The following is an 18,424-nucleotide window of genomic DNA, read 5'->3' on the forward strand; positions in this document are numbered from 1 at the left end:
TTTAGAAAAATGTCAGTCAGGGTGGCTTTAATAACTGGTAGGCTATGAATTATAATGTTTACAAAATAATTTTGTGTGTGTGTGTGTGTGTGCGTGTGTGTGTGGTAGATACTGTTTTTTAAATTCCCCCTCGCGCAAAAAAAACAACAACATCCGAATGTGTTCTGGGATTTGGAAATCAATCGGAGTACTGAAGGTCTAAGTCTACTGTGCCGTCCGTCACCACCAACCTCACTCGCTTGGGCTTGGTGGCCCCCATGGAGTGAGAGGTGGCCACGGGGCCGTAGTGCGACGCCCCCTGGTGCTCGCCGGCCTGGCACTGCTGCTGCATGTCCTTCCTGCAGTGCTCGTCCGGACCCTTGAGCCCCGAAAACCCGCCCAAGGAAAAAGACGGCGGGTTGGAGAGCTGCGGTCCGCAGGGCTCGAGGACCAGCCGGCCTTGCGTGCCCGACGGTTCCATCAGGCAGTGGTAGGTGTAGTTCGTCGGGCCCAGTCCCGAGCCCTCGGCCCCGTCCCGGAGACCCAGGGTCAGGGAGTGGTCTCCGCTGAAGTTCAGCACGTACGGAGGGCCTTGATATCCGTAAGGGAAGGAGGCCGTGGACTGAGTCTTGTTTGCTGGTGCTGGCGTACCAGGAGGTGTGCAGTGGATCACTTGGGGGCTGTTGTGCTGAGACATCGGCGACAGGGACGAGCCGAAGCTGAAATCGAAAGGGTCCTGCTGGGCGTAACATGGCTGGTGTTTGTCCGAGGTGGACGTGGCGGATTTGTCCTGTTTCAGGCTCTTGTCCTGCTGCATGGAGTAACCGTCCGACACTTTGCTGGGGAAGAAGAAGGGTCTCGGCAGCGCAGAGAAGTTTTTGTACGTCATGTTGGTTTCGACGCCGTCGTGTTTGTCGGCACACATCTTACTTTTAGCAAAAGACTGAGGAACAGAGGAGTTGGGTTTGCTGAAATGATTATTGGACCTGCCGGGGATGCCGAGATGACAGACATCCTTCCCAAAGCCGTGATGGGAAACGTTGCCTTTCTGATGGCCGTCTAAATTTACGCCATATTTCAGATTTTGCTGCGTCTTGTCAACAGCAACCGGTTTGGGAGCGAGAGTTCTGGAGGCGACGGTCGGGCTGCCAGCAGCCAGGGAGTCTTTACAAGGCGCACTGTACAAGTTCTGGCTCTGGTTCCCCCCCTGAAACTTGAGCACTCTGTGAATAACTGTGGAGGTTTTCTCGTGGAAGTTGAAAGGATTGTCGGGAGGATTGGGGTTTTTCACAGTGAACAGTTGAGGGGAGAGGAATTTGTTCGACGTCTGAGGTGGCGGGACGGACTTCGTCAAGCAGCTCGGCGACGCTCCTCGAAGCGCGTTCGGCTGACTGCTCGGAAACGACGGGGCTTTGCTGGGAACGGTCACGCGGTGGAAGGGGCCCTGGGGCTTAAAGTTCGCCGGGGGTTTCAGCTGGCTGGTGCTCGGCCTGATGTTGATGGAGGGTTGCGTTAAAGTGACGGGATTCTGAGACGCGACAGAAGACGATGACGAGCCAAACAAACGAGGTTTGCTGGCGAAAGACGAAGGCTGAAATTCTTTCGAGAGCCTCATTCCGGGATTTTTACTAATAATTCGGTCCTTCGCCGTGAAGTCTGAATTGCCCAGAGCTGAAAAACTAAAACTGGCGTTGGGTTGGTTTCTGTCTCTGGAGTTATCCTTCGCTTCACACTCCAGAGGAACGGAGTCACTTTTGGAAGAAATTAGACCTGGAAAAAACTGCAGATCCTCACTGGTGAAGTTGTTCCCCGGACTGGGAGGGCCGAGGTACGGCGTCTCGGTGGTCCAGGTGTCGGTGGGGCTGTGGGACAGGGGGCTGCTGAAAGGGTCCGTGGGCGGATCCAGCGAGCACAGATCCGACGGGGACGATGGAAGCATGTTGTGCGGCTGGTAGTACCCCTCGAAGTTCAGACACTGAAAGTCCAGGAGGTCGTCGCAGCAGTTGGTGAAGCTGGGCTCGCCGGCGAGCATGTTGTCGGCGGTCGGGAACGGAGGAGACTGGGACGGCGGCTGGACGACAGAATTGGAGGCGCCGGAGCAGGCGGCGGGTTTCTCCAACGTCTGAGACGAACACAAGCCTTCGGAGAGCCTGGACAGACTGTTGTCTATTTGCTGCAGAGTGTGACTGAGGCAGGTGGTGGGCGTTTCCACCGGACCACACTTGCGCGCTCGGTCTATTTTGTGCCGCTGCTTCCTTCCCCCGGCGTTCATCTCCGGCCTTTCGGGGATTCTGTCGGCGGCCGAGCATATGACTTCCGTTTTGTTGTCGTTGAGAGGCGACGACAGCGACAGCGGCGACAGAGACAAAGAAAACGGCGGCGGTTCTGTTTTCAGGGGGACGAGGTTGCTGCTCAGCTTCTGAGAAGACGGACACTCCTCCTTCAGCTTCCCTAAATCTAGACACCCGTTCCCTTGTTTCTCTAAAACGAGACCCTTCATCTCTTTCTTAACTTTGGGCTCCATCTTGAGCTCCGCCTGCACGAGCTCGTCTTTGCTGTCCACCTCCCAAATATCCTCCGTCTTCCTCCGTAGTTTAATTACTGGTAACTGGAGATCGTTTAAATCCAACTCCGGCTCCTTTTTTTGTTGCGAGCTGCTTTCGAACAAGCAGCAATTCTTTGAGAAACGATCTTCAATTTTTGTCTCCTGGCCTCCAGCTGACAACGTCTCACTGTCACTTTTTTGACTCTCCATTTTGTCCGACTGCTCTTTGACCGCGACCACCGGCTCCCCGTCAACCTTCCCTTTCGTTTCTACTTTGTTGTTTGGCGCTTCGGCGGGTCGGTGGACATTTTCAGCCGCCTCGCTGTCCTTGTCTGATTTGGTAACCGTGGTTACTTGCGCGGCTTGCTTGTCGTTCGGCTTCTTGCCTCTCTTTCTGAAACGATGCGACCTGCTCTTCGACCTCTTGTTCGCCTGCACGTGAGCCTGCGCCGCCTCCATCTCCATGTTCAGAACCGACACCGAGTCCATGATGGCTTTAAAAGGATCGCACGACACCAACTCGTCTCCCTTTTCCATTTTCAACGCTGCGTTTTCCAACCCTTCACTCTCCATCTCCCAAACTTTCCCTCTCCTCCTCTTGAGACGAATCCTAAAATTAAGGCCCGGCTTCGTGTCCTCCGAACCGCTTTGTTCGAACGCGTCCACCTCATCTTTCTTTAGACATTTATTGTGGGTCTGATTCTTAGCAGGTTCCCTCGCGTCTTCGTCCTCCTCGGGCTTATCGCTCTCCGCCGTCTGAGCGCCGTCGTCCTCGTCTCCCCTCTCCGATTTACACTTTCGAACTTTCCTCCATAGATGACCTCGCTGAACCTCGTTGGCTCGGGAGCGAAGCACTCTGCTGAAGAAGGTTTGCTTTGTGATCTTTTTGGGGGACAACCTCTGGAGTTCTGTTCTCCTATATCTGACTTTACTGTCTCTTTTGGCTTTGCCACCGTCCCCTGAACTCGGGGCGAGGTCCTGCCTCGGTGCTGACGGGGAACTCGATTCTGGGGCTTTTTTAGAAGCTTGACCCGAAGCCGAGTTCAGACTTAGTTCAGAGTCTATTTCCACAGAGCTGCGAAATGTGCGTTTCTTCAGAGGTATGTTGGACTGTATGTGCGCCTGGTTGGTGCCCTTTGCCGAGACCAGCGATCTATGAGGTAGTGGGTTGAGGACGGCGGCCGGCGGCCTCGTTGGCGACTGAAGCTGAAAACTCTCCTCGCTCAGTTCACGCTTAACTGCAGTTGGAAACTCTTTGCTCAAGTGTCCTTTGCTACTTTGCTTGTCCTCTGCTTTTGTCTTCGCTGCTCTCGGCCTCACCTTTCGTCTCCTTACCATCCTCCTCTGCGCCGTGCGATGGTACCGACCTCCATTTATTTCAATTTGCTCTACTTCCTCCTCACTGCTCTGTGTTTCTTTAGAGGTGGAGAACCCTCTTCCCACAATATCTCCCTGCAATCTCTTATCTATTAAGGATTTATCTTTTCTTAATATATCAGAGAGTAGAACCTTCGCCTGCTTTATTACAATATCTTCCTCGTGCCTGCTTACTGGCTGAAAACTCACAATCTTTTGTTCTGATACTTTAATAACTTCTGGCTGCTTACACACATCCATGACTGTATTTTTATCACGCTGGATGTTATTTTGTCCTCCTGTTTCTTCACTATTAGAAACTACTTTGCATTCGGACTCTTCTTCCAGGACCCTGTTGCTTTTACTTTCTACAGCTGGTGGACAACCGCTGTCCTCTTTCTGCCCTTCGATCACGTCCCGCTTCTCTTTTTCTACACAACCTTTCTCTTCTTCTGACACCGTTTGTATTTCGATCACCTTGTCGTTCCTCCCTTTCTCGCCCGCCGTCTCACCCGCAGGCCGCCTCCTTACATTTACTTTATCTACGGCCTTGAAGAACATCTCCCTCACCCCTCTGTTACCTTCAGCCGCGCCGGTGTCCGAACTTCCTGCCTGCCTCTGCTGAGACCTGGACGCTCGCGTCTCGGTCAGCGTCGCCGGTCTCGGCCGCGGGCTCGGCCTGCTCCTTCCTCTCAGCACCGCTCCTCCTGTCCTGTTGGCTCCTAAACTCAGTGGCACCGATAACCTGGTCAGATTGACTGTAAGGTATTGCTTTAGAGATATTAGAGGATTGTCCCCGGCTTTCTTGGGTCCATCTGTGACGCTCTGACAGACTTCTAATACGGACGAAGCTCTGATAGTCTTGCGCTCGGTCTGATTTTGAGCCGCGCCGACGGCGGACTCGTCGTTGCGTTCGCTGCCTGTAGTTCCTCCTTCGGTCGGGTCTTCTTTCGCTGCAGCGCCGATTTTGCCGACCTCGGCGGGGTGACAAACAGTCGTAGTGTTAGCTGCGTTACTGGACTCCGTCTGGCACGCGAGCGCGCCGCGAGCCTTTCTTCTCGAAGAGGTCCTCATGTGAACCGCCTGCTTGTCCGCCACCGTGACGGCGTTCTTGTCGAGACCGGCGCCGCCGACCGCCGCTGCTCTTCTGTTCTGACGGACGGCCCGGGAGGAGTTGAGAGTGAAGGGCTTCAGGTTCCCCGAGCTGCTGTCACAAGGAGGATTCGTTTCACTCGGCCCGTTCTCCTTCGGCTTGACCTCCTCCAGCTGCTGCAGCAGGACCCTTTCTTTGCTTTTGGGATCCTTACAAATCAGTAAAAAATCCAGCGAGTGGCGCCGTACTCTGATACTCAGGTCCCTCAGAGTAACCTGGGACACCGGCGGCACCGTCCGCCGCTGTTTCACCGCCGAGGATTTCAGCGGGTGATTTCCAGATCGTCTCTGCTTCTCGCGCCTCCACTTCTTCGTTTGACTCAGTTTTCTGTTCTTCAAGGCGTTTCTCCGCATCTGCTGGGTGAAGGAGTTCCTGGAGGGGATGGCTACGAAGGAAAGACAACAACACAGAGGCACTTTAACTTTCGCTCGTCTGTACGAACGCATTTCAGGGGAACATATTACAAATACTATGATTCTAATGTATCCGGTTGTTGATTGGCTCATTTGATAAGTTTGAGTGAAACGTGGAAGTTCAGACATCACTTCATCGATAACTTTGAGGGAAATCGAAATATTCTAATTAAAACCAGTTTTAATCTGTTTGCGAGTATATTCTCACTTTATGTTTGTGACGTTCCCCGTCTGTCCCCGAGGAAGACACCGTCTAATCACTCTAAATCCTTTGTTTGTCTGTGATTACATAAGTTCTGTAAATGCATGCTACTTAAAACCAGACGGACGAAAACAAACAGATCATTAGAAGCGTTTCGGTGTTATTTACTTAATAAAGGAAGCAGTAAACGTGTTTGCAGGCTCCATATTATATTCAGTCATGTGGAAGCAACGCTTCTAATATAGTAGATACAGGATACTTTTGCAAACATGTATTTTATAGTTTATGGATAATTGCATTTAATATCTATACAATACTGCGACAGAGTTGTTGACAGCTGAACTTCTTTCTGGTTTATCACTGAACAAACGTGTCCTGTGGACTTCAATGATTTGTCTGCAGAAGATAATGCAGGTTTCAAAGCAGTTTAAACACCACGTTATTGATTTTAAACCTGAAATCGGTCATAAAAGACATTAAAAAAAAAAAAGCTCCCAGTGTCTTTTTATAATGATAATTTAATGATAGCTTTGCAGTTCAACATGTGAAAGCTCCAAGTCACAACAAGATCAAAGCGGTCCGGTTGTATTTGTCTGCTCGACGTCTAAAGGAAATTTGTCAAATTATATTTTTGGAGACAAATTTCGTAAAACAATATTTAAATCATAGTTAATATTCTTTCATCTGCAAACAGATTTAATTTTGTAATACAACAAGTGCTGAAATATAACTTTTATTTCAAATAAAAGGTGCATTTCATTGATTTTTGTTGTCTTATTTTGACGTATTGTGAAAAAAAAAAAAAAAAAAAAAGTGTGATTGCAGCAGTGTTTGTACTAATTTCAAGCTAAGTGAACTTTAATGAACCAACAGTGTCAGTTTTTCCTTCAGGCTTTCAGTTTGATGGAGCATTAAACAAGCACCGAGGTGATGAGCCAGTGATGGCCAGCTTTTACAACCTGCTGGATAACGGCACTGTTTAACTATTATTCCTGGCAGTGATTTTTACACCTCGTATCGTCGGTTTGAATCAAGGTTCAAGTCAATATGTGTTTGAATATTGCCGTTTTTTAAAAGCACTTATCAGTGAAATGTGAAAGCGGTTACCTTTAAAGATACCCGTGTGTATTCCTGGTGTTATGGGCCGTGGAGGTAAGTGACCTTTCTCTCTGTGATGACGGAGATATCTCTCTCTCAGGCGGTACTTCTGGCCCACCGGGTCCTTCGTCTCCTCCACTTCAGGCTGCTTCCCTCGGTGTTTGAAGTGACCCTCTCCGTTCCTAAAGGAAAAAGAGTTCCGATTTGTTTAATCCTTACAAACAAAAAGAAAAATCATCCGTTTAGAAGAAACACCGAGCTCGACGCCGTCTGGTTGGGATGATGGACACACCTCTCGCAGGTGCAGCATTCACACATTTCGTTGCCTTCGCCAAAAAAGCTGGCGCCGTAGTAACACGTGATCTCCTCCCCCGGCGATATGGGTCGAATCACTTCGACGCAGGCGTTGTTCTTCTCACCGGGGACGAACTGGGCGGGTGCAGGAAAAAAAACACAAAACAAAACAGCAAAAGAGAAAGACAAAGGTTGGTTGACCCGTGGGATTCAGCAACAGGAGCAGTCAGGAGACAGAAGAGTTCAATTCTGTGTTTAAAATACAACTTTCACAATAAAAAAATATTTCTAGATTATGCAAATAACACAGATATTCATCAGAGTAAAACATCAGTCACTTCAATTTATACATCCTCAAAATAAAAGATTATTACAGATTACCTTGCAGTTCGGTTTGCAGTCTTCAGACCGGGAGGACAAACACAAAAGAAACGGAGATAGAACACATCAAGTTATTTATTCAATCACAGCGATGAATGAATGAAGGAGGCAGCGTGTTGTCGATCGGCTGCTTTACGCTCAATTCATTTCTGCAAAAGCTCGGCGGTTAAGCTGCTTAACTCTCAAACTCTGTTCAAAGGAAAACGGCCCGAAAGAACCGACTCAGATTTCACCGGAGCTTTTGTTCATTACAACTCGGACTCACACACACTTTGTCTGTGAGGAGCAACGAAGCCGACACCTGTTGAGATCGGCTGTGTTCTTATGATGTAATGCAATTGTGAAATTATGAAATCATACCACACAACAGGCAGAATTTCATTATGATTTGAAGCTCTGAAATAGTCATTGGTCCAAAAAACTGATTCACAACAACCCAGCAAACACTGCACATTTCTTTACTGTGGTGTGAAATGAGTTGGTAATAAATCTGTGTTTTTGATGCACTCCACAAATGAATTAAGAATCTTTTTAACAACTGGAATAATGAAGTCGAAGGAAAAACAAGCAGAGAATCAACTTCAAGTTTATACACGGTACGCCGATGAAGGCCCGACATTTTACGTGACTTCAAAAGATCACAGGAAATGTTAAAAATAAAACGGACTCACAACACCCAGCTGATAGAAAATACACAAAGTCTCATCAAGATCTTAATAAACAAGAAACAGCACAACTCTTAAAGGAGAAGCTCGCCTTGTTAAAGTTGGAGAAATTCACAAAATCTGATCTCTTTATTGCTTCGAAACAATTTTCCACAAACCAGAAAATTAATACTTAAATGTCACAACTTAACTCAGAAAACAAGATGTTCTGCAAAGATTTAAAAAGAAAATTCATAAGTAAAGTGCTCTATTAGCACAGCCTACTGTACTATCAAAACAAAAAAATGCTCTCATGAAACAAGCAGATCTTAAACTTACTGATGGACAAATTCTCCAAAGACAACACGGTGTATTTCATATTAAAGTGTGTCTTCTGATCACAGCAGGAACACGATATACCCCGCAGAACGTCCTCTATACGTCCAACAGAGAGTATACACAGCAGGAGCAGCATGAAGCAGCTTCTGCTAATCCACCTCCGAGCACACGGGCAAAGATCAACAACACAACTTCTCCCAAAGTGGACACAAGACTTCAGGGTTGTTCTACGACCATATCAACGGAAATGTTACGTTTTAACATGCAAAAACAACCTTTGAGAGTCTGTGAAGCGATGAAATAAAAGGCCTCGTTCAGTGATGTCATTAATAGAGCAGCACTGAAAAATGATTCACTCAGGCTCAATTGTCGTACGTGGCCACCGTGTAACAAAGGCGCCGTCGATCAAACTCAAAGCGACAGCAGCTCGGATCACCGACTGTGCCTTAAAATAAAGAAAGAAATAAAGAAAGAAATCTACTCGTGGTGAAATGAAACTCATGAACTCGGATCAGCTGCGAGGAGTCTGAACGGCGCGATGACCTCACCGTGGTTGATGAACGCCGCGGGGCCGAGCCACAGCTGAGCGCAGCGCTTGCGTGTGGAATACATGACGCTGAAGTCGTTGACTCCCGTCCTCAGCACGGCGCTGTCGGCGGGACTCAGCTCGGCGATGCAGCCCAGCAAGACCTCCACCCGCTCGCCTACGAACCTGCGGACACCGGCGTCACACATCCACCATTTAAAACACAGTCGCGGGTTACTGTCGCCGCGGCGGAGAACGAGGCGGCGGGTGCGAGAGGTTACCAGTGGCGCGTGGAGGTGATCTTCGCTCCGTTGGTCTCCGAGGAATATCTGTCGCACGACTCGATCTTGATGCCGCTGTCCAGCAGGAAGGCGCTGAGGTAACGATAGACCTGCACGCAATCACACGCACGACAAATCAAACCACACATCCGGGCGAACTCAACATCAAATATCGCAGCATTTCCCGGCGTGCCGCCTACATGTTGCCTCAGGAGCTCCTGCCGGTGGCTCCCCAGAGCGCTGAAGTAGTCGCCGGCCGGCTCGCCCACCGTCAGCGCCTCGAACGTGGCGTTGAAGTCGTGCGTTCGCTGGAAGCGCAGCAGCGTCTCCTTCAGGTTGCCCCAACGTCGGATCTCCGGTGGGGGACTGGAGGACCAGAAACACGGCAAATAAGAAGAGCTGCGGGACACGAATGCGAACGCAGCCGGAGTCGAACCGACGACTTCACATCAACATCAAAACATTGTCGTGCTCAGTCAACACTTTTTTTTCATACGCGAGCGGACACAAGATTAAAAAAATTAAATAAACACAATCACTTTTCTAAAGCATTTACGTTTCGATGAGTTTATAATTTAACATCTATTAAACAAGATCACAAAAAACACCAAAATCAGTCACCAGTTAAACAATAACCGCTTTTTAGGTAACGATTAATAATTGTTTGTGTATCTTTGCCTGCAAAACGGTAATCTATACCACATATTTTCTATATGACAGAAAACCAGCACCAACTTCAACACAGCGTTTACCGAACGGACAAATACAAAAACTGCTTAAAGTAAAAAACCTATTTTAATCACTAATAATATGTAATTCATATTTTCAACACGTCATCAGATTGCAGATTTTTTTTCCCACCACTAAAAAGCCCAGTGACATCACCAGCAGGGATCATTTACACGAGCTGGAAAGCATCAAATTACAGCACAATCAAAACACACTTGTGTCATGAACTGACTGTGGAAGACTTGCACGAGCATTGAGCCTATTTTTCCCTGTTTGAAAAGCGATTAGTGTTTTAAAAAACAAAAAAAATGTATTGAGCGAGGTGATACGTATTTTTAAATTAAAACTACAGCAAGCAGGAACCGTGCTGAACAACACAGGACAGTTCAAACGCTCCTATCGACTCCCACACGGTCACTTCCCTAAATAAAAGAGTGTTTAACTGGTGTTTAACTGGTGTTTACACCGTGACGGACCACAACACGCTCACAAACACACAACCACACAAAACATACAGAGTCTGAAATAATGGTGTCAACCCCTCCGACGGTCCGCGAACAAGCATCAGACCGTACGTCTGAATGAATATCTCGGCGATAACGCGGCTCAGAAACGTGATTCGGGCCTGAAGCCTCTTCGTCGCTCTGTCTCGAGTGAAAAATGACCATCGTAGAAAAGAAGGACGAAAAAGTTCAACAACTGTTAAAAGTTTCTGCAGCTGGTTTTTGAAAAGTGGCGACGAGGACGGAGAATAATGTTAAAATGAGTGTCCCACAGTAATAATATAACAGAATTCATGATCATCATCATCATTTATTTAGTTTGTTTACAGAGAGGATTCACAGCTGTCACTTGGAGCATCTCTGCAGCAACATGAATGAAAACGTTGCGCAATTACTGTAAATATTTGTGGGGTTTTTCAGCGTTAGTGTGATGAAATAAATACTTGGTTTGAAAAGAAAGAAAAAACTGCTGCGATGCTCATTTTTATGTTGCAAACAACACGAAGTTCGACGTGATGATTCAGCCTCGTTTCATGTTTCTGAACATTTGGTGAAAAGAAAAAACTTCTGTGCAAAACAAAAATGTCATTTTAGATTTTTTTTAAGCGTCTATCTGCTGCTCTTTTCATTTATTCCACTAGTTTTACGAAACAATTCATCCACACGAGTAAAGGAATGTTTTCACTGGAGACTTGAAACTGTTGTTCACGTAAATATGTTAAAAAATAAAGAAAAACAAAAGTCCTGCAGACACCACGAGACTAAATACGGAAGTCACGTGGGAAAACTCCGTGAAGGAGACCGACAGATTTACCTGATGTTCATTTTGTGGGTGCTGAAGCCCAGCAGGGGGTCCAGCACCAAACCGGTGGCCAGGTCATCGGTAGCACACAGCTCCTTCACACTCATTCTAGTGCAGCCGTCCATTGCCTCCCACCATCAGCATGCTGCAATCCCGAGGAGGAGGGGGAGAGGGGGGAGAGATGGGGGGTCAAAGCAGCTCTGTGACAGCAGCAACAACAAACCTCAAAACAAGCTTCTTTTGGTGTTTTGTTTTTGAGCATTTCTGCACATCCAGCCTGCTTCCAGCGACGTCAGCTGCTGGCTAACACCGACCAGCTGGGCACCGACCGACCAGCTGGTCGGTGCCCAGCTGGTCGGTCGCTGTCTGGAATAAACAGCAGCTGACGACGTTAGTTTAAAGTGTTCCTCGTAGCTTCCCGTTAGCTTTAGCTTAGCAGGGGAAATATGCAGCAGGCTGATCAGCTGAAGCTAACAGCACCTAGCGGCCCGCGAGCTAACGTGACTGCGGGATGAAATCCCGAGTTCAGGGAACCGACGCGACGCAGACTGACGTGCTTCCTTCTGATAAAATAAAACCCACCTGGGAGTCTTCTGTCGTCAACGAGCGTCGTCAGGGAGACAACTCCTCCAAGAGCTGCTAGCTCGCTCCAGGGACAGTTAGCCTAGCCAGCTAGCGCTCCGCCGAGCAGCCGCATCCGAAAATGGAGTCCTCCGGGTCACTTCAGGAATTCGTCGGTTTGTTGACGACCGCAGAACTCGGTGTGAATTCTCAAAACGCGGGAACAATGCACCCGCACACGGCAGCAAGACGAGCTTTTAAAAGTGTGTGTTTTGTAGCCGCTAACTAGCTTCGCAAAAGGCTCGTCTAGTAGCAAAAGTTGATGAGCGAAAGGTCCAGTGCAACCGAACTATGCGCGTAGCCACGCCCATACGGCGGCGCGATTGGCTGAGGTCGAGATCATTTTTTTCAAATCGAACCGCGTTTGGAGCTCCGTGATTGGTCGGACGTTTTAATGGGCGGGGCTACCCATGCCGGGAGCTTCACTGTGTTGAGCAGAAGAGACGGTTTGGTGGGGAACGACCGTTTGATGGGGAACGACCGTTTGATGGGGAACTACCGTTTGGTGGGGAACGACGGTTTGGTGGGGAACGACCGTTTGGTGGGGAACGACCGTTTGGTGGGGAACGACCGTTTGGTGGGGAACGACGGTTTGGTGGGGAACTACGGTTTGATGGGGAACGACCTTTGGTGGGGAACGACCGTTTGGTGGGGAACGACCGTTTGGTGGGGAACGACGGTTTGGTGGGGAACTACGGTTTGATGGGGAACGACCGTTTGATGGGGAACGACCGTTTGGTGGGGAACGACCGTTTGGTGGGGAACGACGGTTTGGTGGGGAACGACCGTTTGGTGGGGAACTACGGTTTGATGGGGAACTACCGTTTGGTGGGGAACGACGGTTTGGTGGGGAACGACCGTTTGGTGGGGAACGACCGTTTGGTGGGGAACGACCGTTTGGTGGGGAACGACGGTTTGGTGGAGGACGACCGTTTGGTGGGGAACGACCGTTTGGTGGGGAACGACGGTTTGGTGGGGAACGACCGTTTGGTGGGGAACGACCGTTTGGTGGGGAACGACCGTTTGGTGGGGAACGACCGTTTGGTGGGGAACTACGGTTTGATGGGGAACGACCGTTTGGTGGGGAACGACCGTTTGGTGGGGAACGACCGTTTGGTGGGGAACGACGGTTTGGTGGGGAACGACCGTTTGGTGGGGAACTACGGTTTGGTGGGGAACTACCGTTTGGTGGGGAACGACGGTTTGGTGGGGAACGACCGTTTGGTGGGGAACGACCGTTTGGTGGGGAACGACCGTTTGGTGGGGAACGACGGTTTGGTGGAGGACGACCGTTTGGTGGGGAACGACGGTTTGGTGGGGAACTACGGTTTGATGGGGAACTACCGTTTGGTGGGGAACGACGGTTTGGTGGGGAACGACCGTTTGGTGGGGAACTACCGTTTGGTGGGGAACGACCGTTTGGTGGGGAACGACCGTTTGGTGGGGAACGCCGGTTTGGTGGGGAACGACGGTTTGGTGGGGAACGACCGTTTGGTGGGGAACGACCGTTTGGTGGGGGAACGACCGTTTGGTGGGGAACGACCGTTTGGTGGGGAACGACGGTTTGATGGGGAACGACGGTTTGGTGGGGAACGACCGTTTGGTGGTTTGGTGGGGAACGACGGTTTGGTGGGGAAACGGTTTGGTGGGGAACTACCGTTTTGGTTTGTGGGGAACGACCGTTTGGTGGGGAACGACCGTTTGGTGGGGAACGACGGTTTGATGGGGAACGACTGTTTGGTGGGGAACGACGGTTTGATGGGGAACGACCGTTTGTTTGATGGGGAACGACCGTTTGGTGGGGAACGACCGTTTGGTGGGGAACGACCGTTTGGTGGGGAACGACCGTTTGGTGGGGAACGACCGTTTGGTGGGGAACGACGGTTTGGTGGGGAACGACCGTTTGGTGGGGAACGACGGTTTGATGGGGAACGACCGTTTGGTGGGGAACGACCGTTTGGTGGGGAACGACGGTTTGGTGGGGAACGACCGTTTGGTGGGGAACGACCGTTTGGTGGGGAACTACCGTTTGGTGGGGAACGACCGTTTGGTGGGGAACGACGGTTTGGTGGGGAACGACTGTTTGGTGGGGAACTACCGTTTGGTGGGGAACGACGGTTTGATGGGGAACGACTGTTTGGTGGGGAACGACGGTTTGGTGGGGAACGACGGTTTGGTGGGGAACTACCGTTTGGTGGGGAACGACCGTTTGGTGGGGAACGACCGTTTGGTGGGGAACGACCGTTTGGTGGGGAACGACGGTTTGATGGGGAACGACTGTTTGGTGGGGAACGACCGTTTGGTGGGGAACTACGGTTTGATGGGGAACGACTGTTTGGTGGGGAACGACGGTTTGATGGGGAACGACCGTTTGGTGGGGAACGACCGTTTGGTGGGGAACGACGGTTTGGTGGGGAACGACCGTTTGGTGGGGAACGACGGTTTGATGGGGAACGACCGTTTGGTGGGGAACTACCGTTTGGTGGGGAACGACCGTTTGGTGGGGAACTACGGTTTGATGGGGAACGACTGTTTGGTGGGGAACGACGGTTTGATGGGGAACGACTGTTTGGTGGGGAACTACCGTTTGGTGGGGAACTACCGTTTGGTGGGGAACGACCGTTTGGTGGGGAACGACCGTTTGGTGGGGAACTACGGTTTGATGGGGAACGACTGTTTGGTGGGGAACGACGGTTTGATGGGGAACAACTGTTTGGTGGGGAACGACCGTTTGGTGGGGAACTACCGTTTGGTGGGGAACGACCGTTTGGTGGGGAACTACGGTTTGATGGGGAACGACTGTTTGGTGGGGAACGACGGTTTGATGGGGAACAACTGTTTGGTGGGGAACGACCGTTTGGTGGGGAACTACCGTTTGGTGGGGAACGACCGTTTGGTGGGGAACGACGGTTTGATGGGGAACGACTGTTTGGTGGGGAACGACGGTTTGGTGGGGAACGACGGTTTGGTGGGGAACTACGGTTTGGTGGGGAACGACGGTTTGGTGGGGAACTACGGTTTGGTGGGGAACTACGGTTTGATGGGGAACTACGGTTTGGCAGCCGGAGAGCTTCACTTTTACACTGTAAATGATTGGCAAAAAAAACCAACTGTTATTTCCATAAAATTGTAATTAGTGAGGAACTGATGTCTTGGATTGATGTCAGATGTCTGTTATTAAGATGCTGATGTTATAATATTATAATAAAAGCACAGTTGTTGTTGTTGTTATTAATATAACAGGCATCATTGTGGTGATAATGGTACATGCATGTCATTGTGTGTAGGTATTATTGTAGTACTGGATTATCCACTGAGCCATCTACTATAATCTTTAATGCGTTGGCATTATTGTTAAGCTAACATTCAGGCCAAGCAAACTGAATTAAGTTAAAGGGCCAAGCTGCAGTTTGTTTCTGCCCATTAAGAACCATTTTAAGGTAAAACATTTTAAAAACATCTTTATTTTTTGCGGGTTTCCCAACTTTTAATCGATCAAAACTTAAACTTAAAACTGATGTATCCAAATCTCCACAGCATCAAATACTAAAACCAGCTTATATATTTAGAGGAATAAAATGTTGTAATCTTGTGTGCTGAGTTTGAAGGAGCGGCTACACGTCTGTTTACATTTAAATCACTGCTTGTGCCTTTAAAAGATTCAAAGTTTACTTTAAAAAAACAACCAACAACCTCCACCAGCAGCCTCCCGTCACCAAACAGGCCTCAACATGGAAAACAGTCCAGAGTAGTGCTGCTGCATATTTTATCGTGAGTGAGAGGAAAACACAAACATTCAACTCAGGTATTTTAGCGGTTGAATGCAGATTGTGGTTAAATTATGCACATTTATCAGAGAGGGTAACTTTAAAGCAGCTGCTCCTTTCAGCACCTTTGAGGCTGTTTGTTTTCCTCCCTTTTCCTACATTTGTATAATCTGTTCACACCACTCTGTTTTTAAGAGTACTGCATGCTCAGCATTCAGTGTTGCAGCCCAGTGAAGACTTGATTCATAAATGATGGCGCGATTTACGAGTGAAGAGGTTGGATGTCAGGCTGCATTCATCGCAACTCAGCCACCTAAAGCAAGTTATCATGCATCAGAAAACTAAAGCTGGTTCTGCTGCAGACCACATAGACACCATGACGCATCTCGGTTGAGGAATATGAGGAATTAAGGTGCGGCTGCATTTAAATTTAAAGCAATAGGGTCAATATTTTACCTGTTTTTACCGGTTTACCATCGTTTTTGTCTGACTGTTTCTGTCACTGCATGCTTCACATTTTTCATCCCGCCAAGTGAAAGAATAACAACAAAAGATAAGCAAGAGGGAAAAGATATAGTGGCAAAGTGAAGGAGGCAAACTGCTCTGCACCCCTGCTCCATTTTTGTTTTTATTTTAAAACAAAAGGAGAGTGAGGCGTCTGGGGACAACGGGGATGGAGGAAGTCTAATCTCATCTGATAAATAAAGAAGTCAATGCACACACAGGGATGAATGGACCGCCGAAGCCACTGACTCACTGCAAATGTTTGACAGACAATAGAGGCAGAAGAGATGGAGAGAAGAAAAACGGCCTTTTACACGAAAGATGTGTAAAAAAAAAAAAGAAGAAAATCACACTCCCACTTCTTCTAACATCTGATTTTCATGAGAAATGTTTTCCATGTTGGAAAAGAGAGGAAAAAAACAGACACATGTGTACAAACTCTATGTTTTATTTCTACCTTGAAACAGAGACAATTTTGTAATTGACTTGAAAACAAATGAAACACAAATAAAAAATACCATTAATTTCTGTTATTTCTTATTCTTAATTGTAATAATCTAATGATTTTTTTAAATTTTATTTATATATCTACCCAGCGACAGTGCATGGTGCAAAACATCCCTGATTGATTAAAAAAATCCTACACTAAATAAGCTTGCAGTAAATCTGGGGTTAAATTTGTCAACAAAAACAACATGAAAAAAAAGAAGAAAAAACAGGGAGAAATAAAGCGAGTTGAGAGAGCAGATTCTTAGAGGTAACAACCGTAAATAGAGTAAAAAAAAAAATGTTCAAAGCGGAAGTTTGTACAGCTGAGAATGAGGATGAAAGTGGCCTTTTTTGGACGGTTTATTCAGGAGACAGAGATCCAAAAGTTCAGCGCTAGTTTATCTCATTACAGGAGTCACAACGGTCGAGATCCGTCTCAACAACACAACTCTGAAGCCTTTTATTAACTCTTAATGACCCTGTGAGCACACAAGATTTCCGTGCATTTGCAGATCTCTTTTTCTGGGAGGAGGAGGAGGGGAGAGGGGGGGTGGGGTGGGGGGGTCATTAACCAATCAAAAAACAAAGGACCTTCCAAGCAGCAGGTCGCCCTGAACATCGTTTCCACTCACCGAGGTTGGCTCTCAATTTGGGCCACTTTAAAAGAAATAAAATAAAAAATGTGCATGTATCCTGTAATAATGGTGCTTTATGCATGTAACTTTTTTTTAATATAATTTTTTATCTCAGTATATGAAATATGCTATTTAAACTTCATTTGAATTTAATTTAGATTTCAGTTCCTGAGTTGGTCTTATTGATGTGGAATTGAGCAACGAGCACACAATGAGGTCTGATGGTGTGTTTTTGTTTTTGATCCCCCACCAGCCGTCTTCCTGCACCAGATGCTGAATAAACCTTATATAGGCTAACAGGAAAAATAAATCAAATAAAATAAAGGACATTTTTATTCTAAAGTACCAAGTTGAAAAAACTTCTGGCTGAAGTAAAAAGAGGAAGGAGCTGAAGTCCAGAAAAGGACAAACAGCAGACATTAAAAAAACAACCCAGACACGGCGGTTATGTAACAGGGCAGAAAGTGTGTTTGGGTTTATTTCGACATCCAGAGACCCTGAAACTCTGCAGAGGAAAGATTTGTCACCAGTTGCAGCAGCTGAACTACGGCCTGCGTTCACTGGAGCACCGTGTTGCCAACTCAGACAAGAAATGAAAGAAATAAGCAAAAAAAAATAAAAAAAATCAAACATTTATTTGGAGGACATTCTTCGAGAGGGGGTGTGTGGTGTGGGGGGCAGTTGTTCCTCTTGACTAATCTCTAATATCATACATTTATCTCTCCGTCTATGGCTCTTTTAAATGTTTCTTTCCCCAACAGCAAGAAATTGGCTGAAAGAAAAATGATCCGGATATTTACAGCAAACAGGATGATGATTGCAGTCACAAGCGATGCGAGTAATTCCACATTCTTGCCCAGATATTTTACATAGAGCACAAACTAAAGCATAGAAAAGTATTTACTGGATCGCTGTACAGTTTTACCTGGGAGTTAACTTTGATGTTGCAACCTAAACATTTTTTTAAAGCTGCGAATTTTGTCCATGATTATCTCAAGTATATATATATATATATATGAATGTTTTTCAGACTCACCGTACGCACACTGAAAGGTTGGTATTTTTGTGTTTTTTAAAGGAGTTTGCTTCTAACTTTAAAAAGAAACAAAAATTAAAAGTTCCCCAAACGGCAGTCGTGTTCCCTGTTTGGTGTTTTGTTTTTT

The 18,424-nt window shown here is 47.6% G+C and overlaps 1 protein-coding gene across 2 annotated transcripts; it reads right to left on the reverse strand.

Moving 5' to 3' along the window:
- Nucleotides 1-94: 94 nt before the first annotated feature.
- On the reverse strand, nt 95-12,116 carry kmt5c (lysine methyltransferase 5C). 2 transcript variants are annotated; one of them, XM_069717477.1, is made up of 9 exons: nt 11,828-12,116; nt 11,258-11,390; nt 9,412-9,577; nt 9,212-9,321; nt 8,953-9,116; nt 7,422-7,441; nt 7,039-7,175; nt 6,810-6,928; nt 95-5,418 (listed from the first exon to the last, which is right to left on the reverse strand). In XM_069717477.1, the coding sequence occupies exons 2-9, from the start codon at nt 11,368-11,370 to the stop codon at nt 179-181; spliced, it is 6,069 nt and encodes a 2,022-aa protein (XP_069573578.1). In that variant the 5' UTR covers nt 11,371-11,390; nt 11,828-12,116; the 3' UTR covers nt 95-178. The 2 variants fall into 2 exon arrangements, with proteins under 2 accessions (XP_069573578.1, XP_069573577.1); XM_069717476.1 differs by having other exon boundaries at nt 6,756-6,928; nt 11,828-12,115.
- Between the last annotated feature and the right edge of the window lie 6,308 nt (nt 12,117-18,424).

Source organism: Brachyistius frenatus, unplaced genomic scaffold (assembly GCF_029030835.1).
Source record: "Brachyistius frenatus isolate BFR_SWC_R1_liver_20210118 unplaced genomic scaffold, ASM2903083v1 Contig_176, whole genome shotgun sequence".
NCBI lineage: Eukaryota > Metazoa > Chordata > Actinopteri > Embiotocidae > Brachyistius > Brachyistius frenatus.

Bases quoted from the DNA above. Each gene is read 5' to 3' on its own strand.
- kmt5c (XM_069717476.1), bottom strand. From the start codon at position 11,370: ATGGACGGCTGCACTAGAATGAGTGTGAAGGAGCTGTGTGCTACCGAT. The intron at 9,578-11,257 runs GTAAATCTGTCG...CTGGTCCTCCAG, and splicing joins ACCCACAAAATGAACATCAG to TCCCCCACCGGAGATCCGAC. The intron at 5,419-6,755 runs GTAACCGCTTTC...TTTCCTTCGTAG, and splicing joins ACACACGGGTATCTTTAAAG to CCATCCCCTCCAGGAACTCC.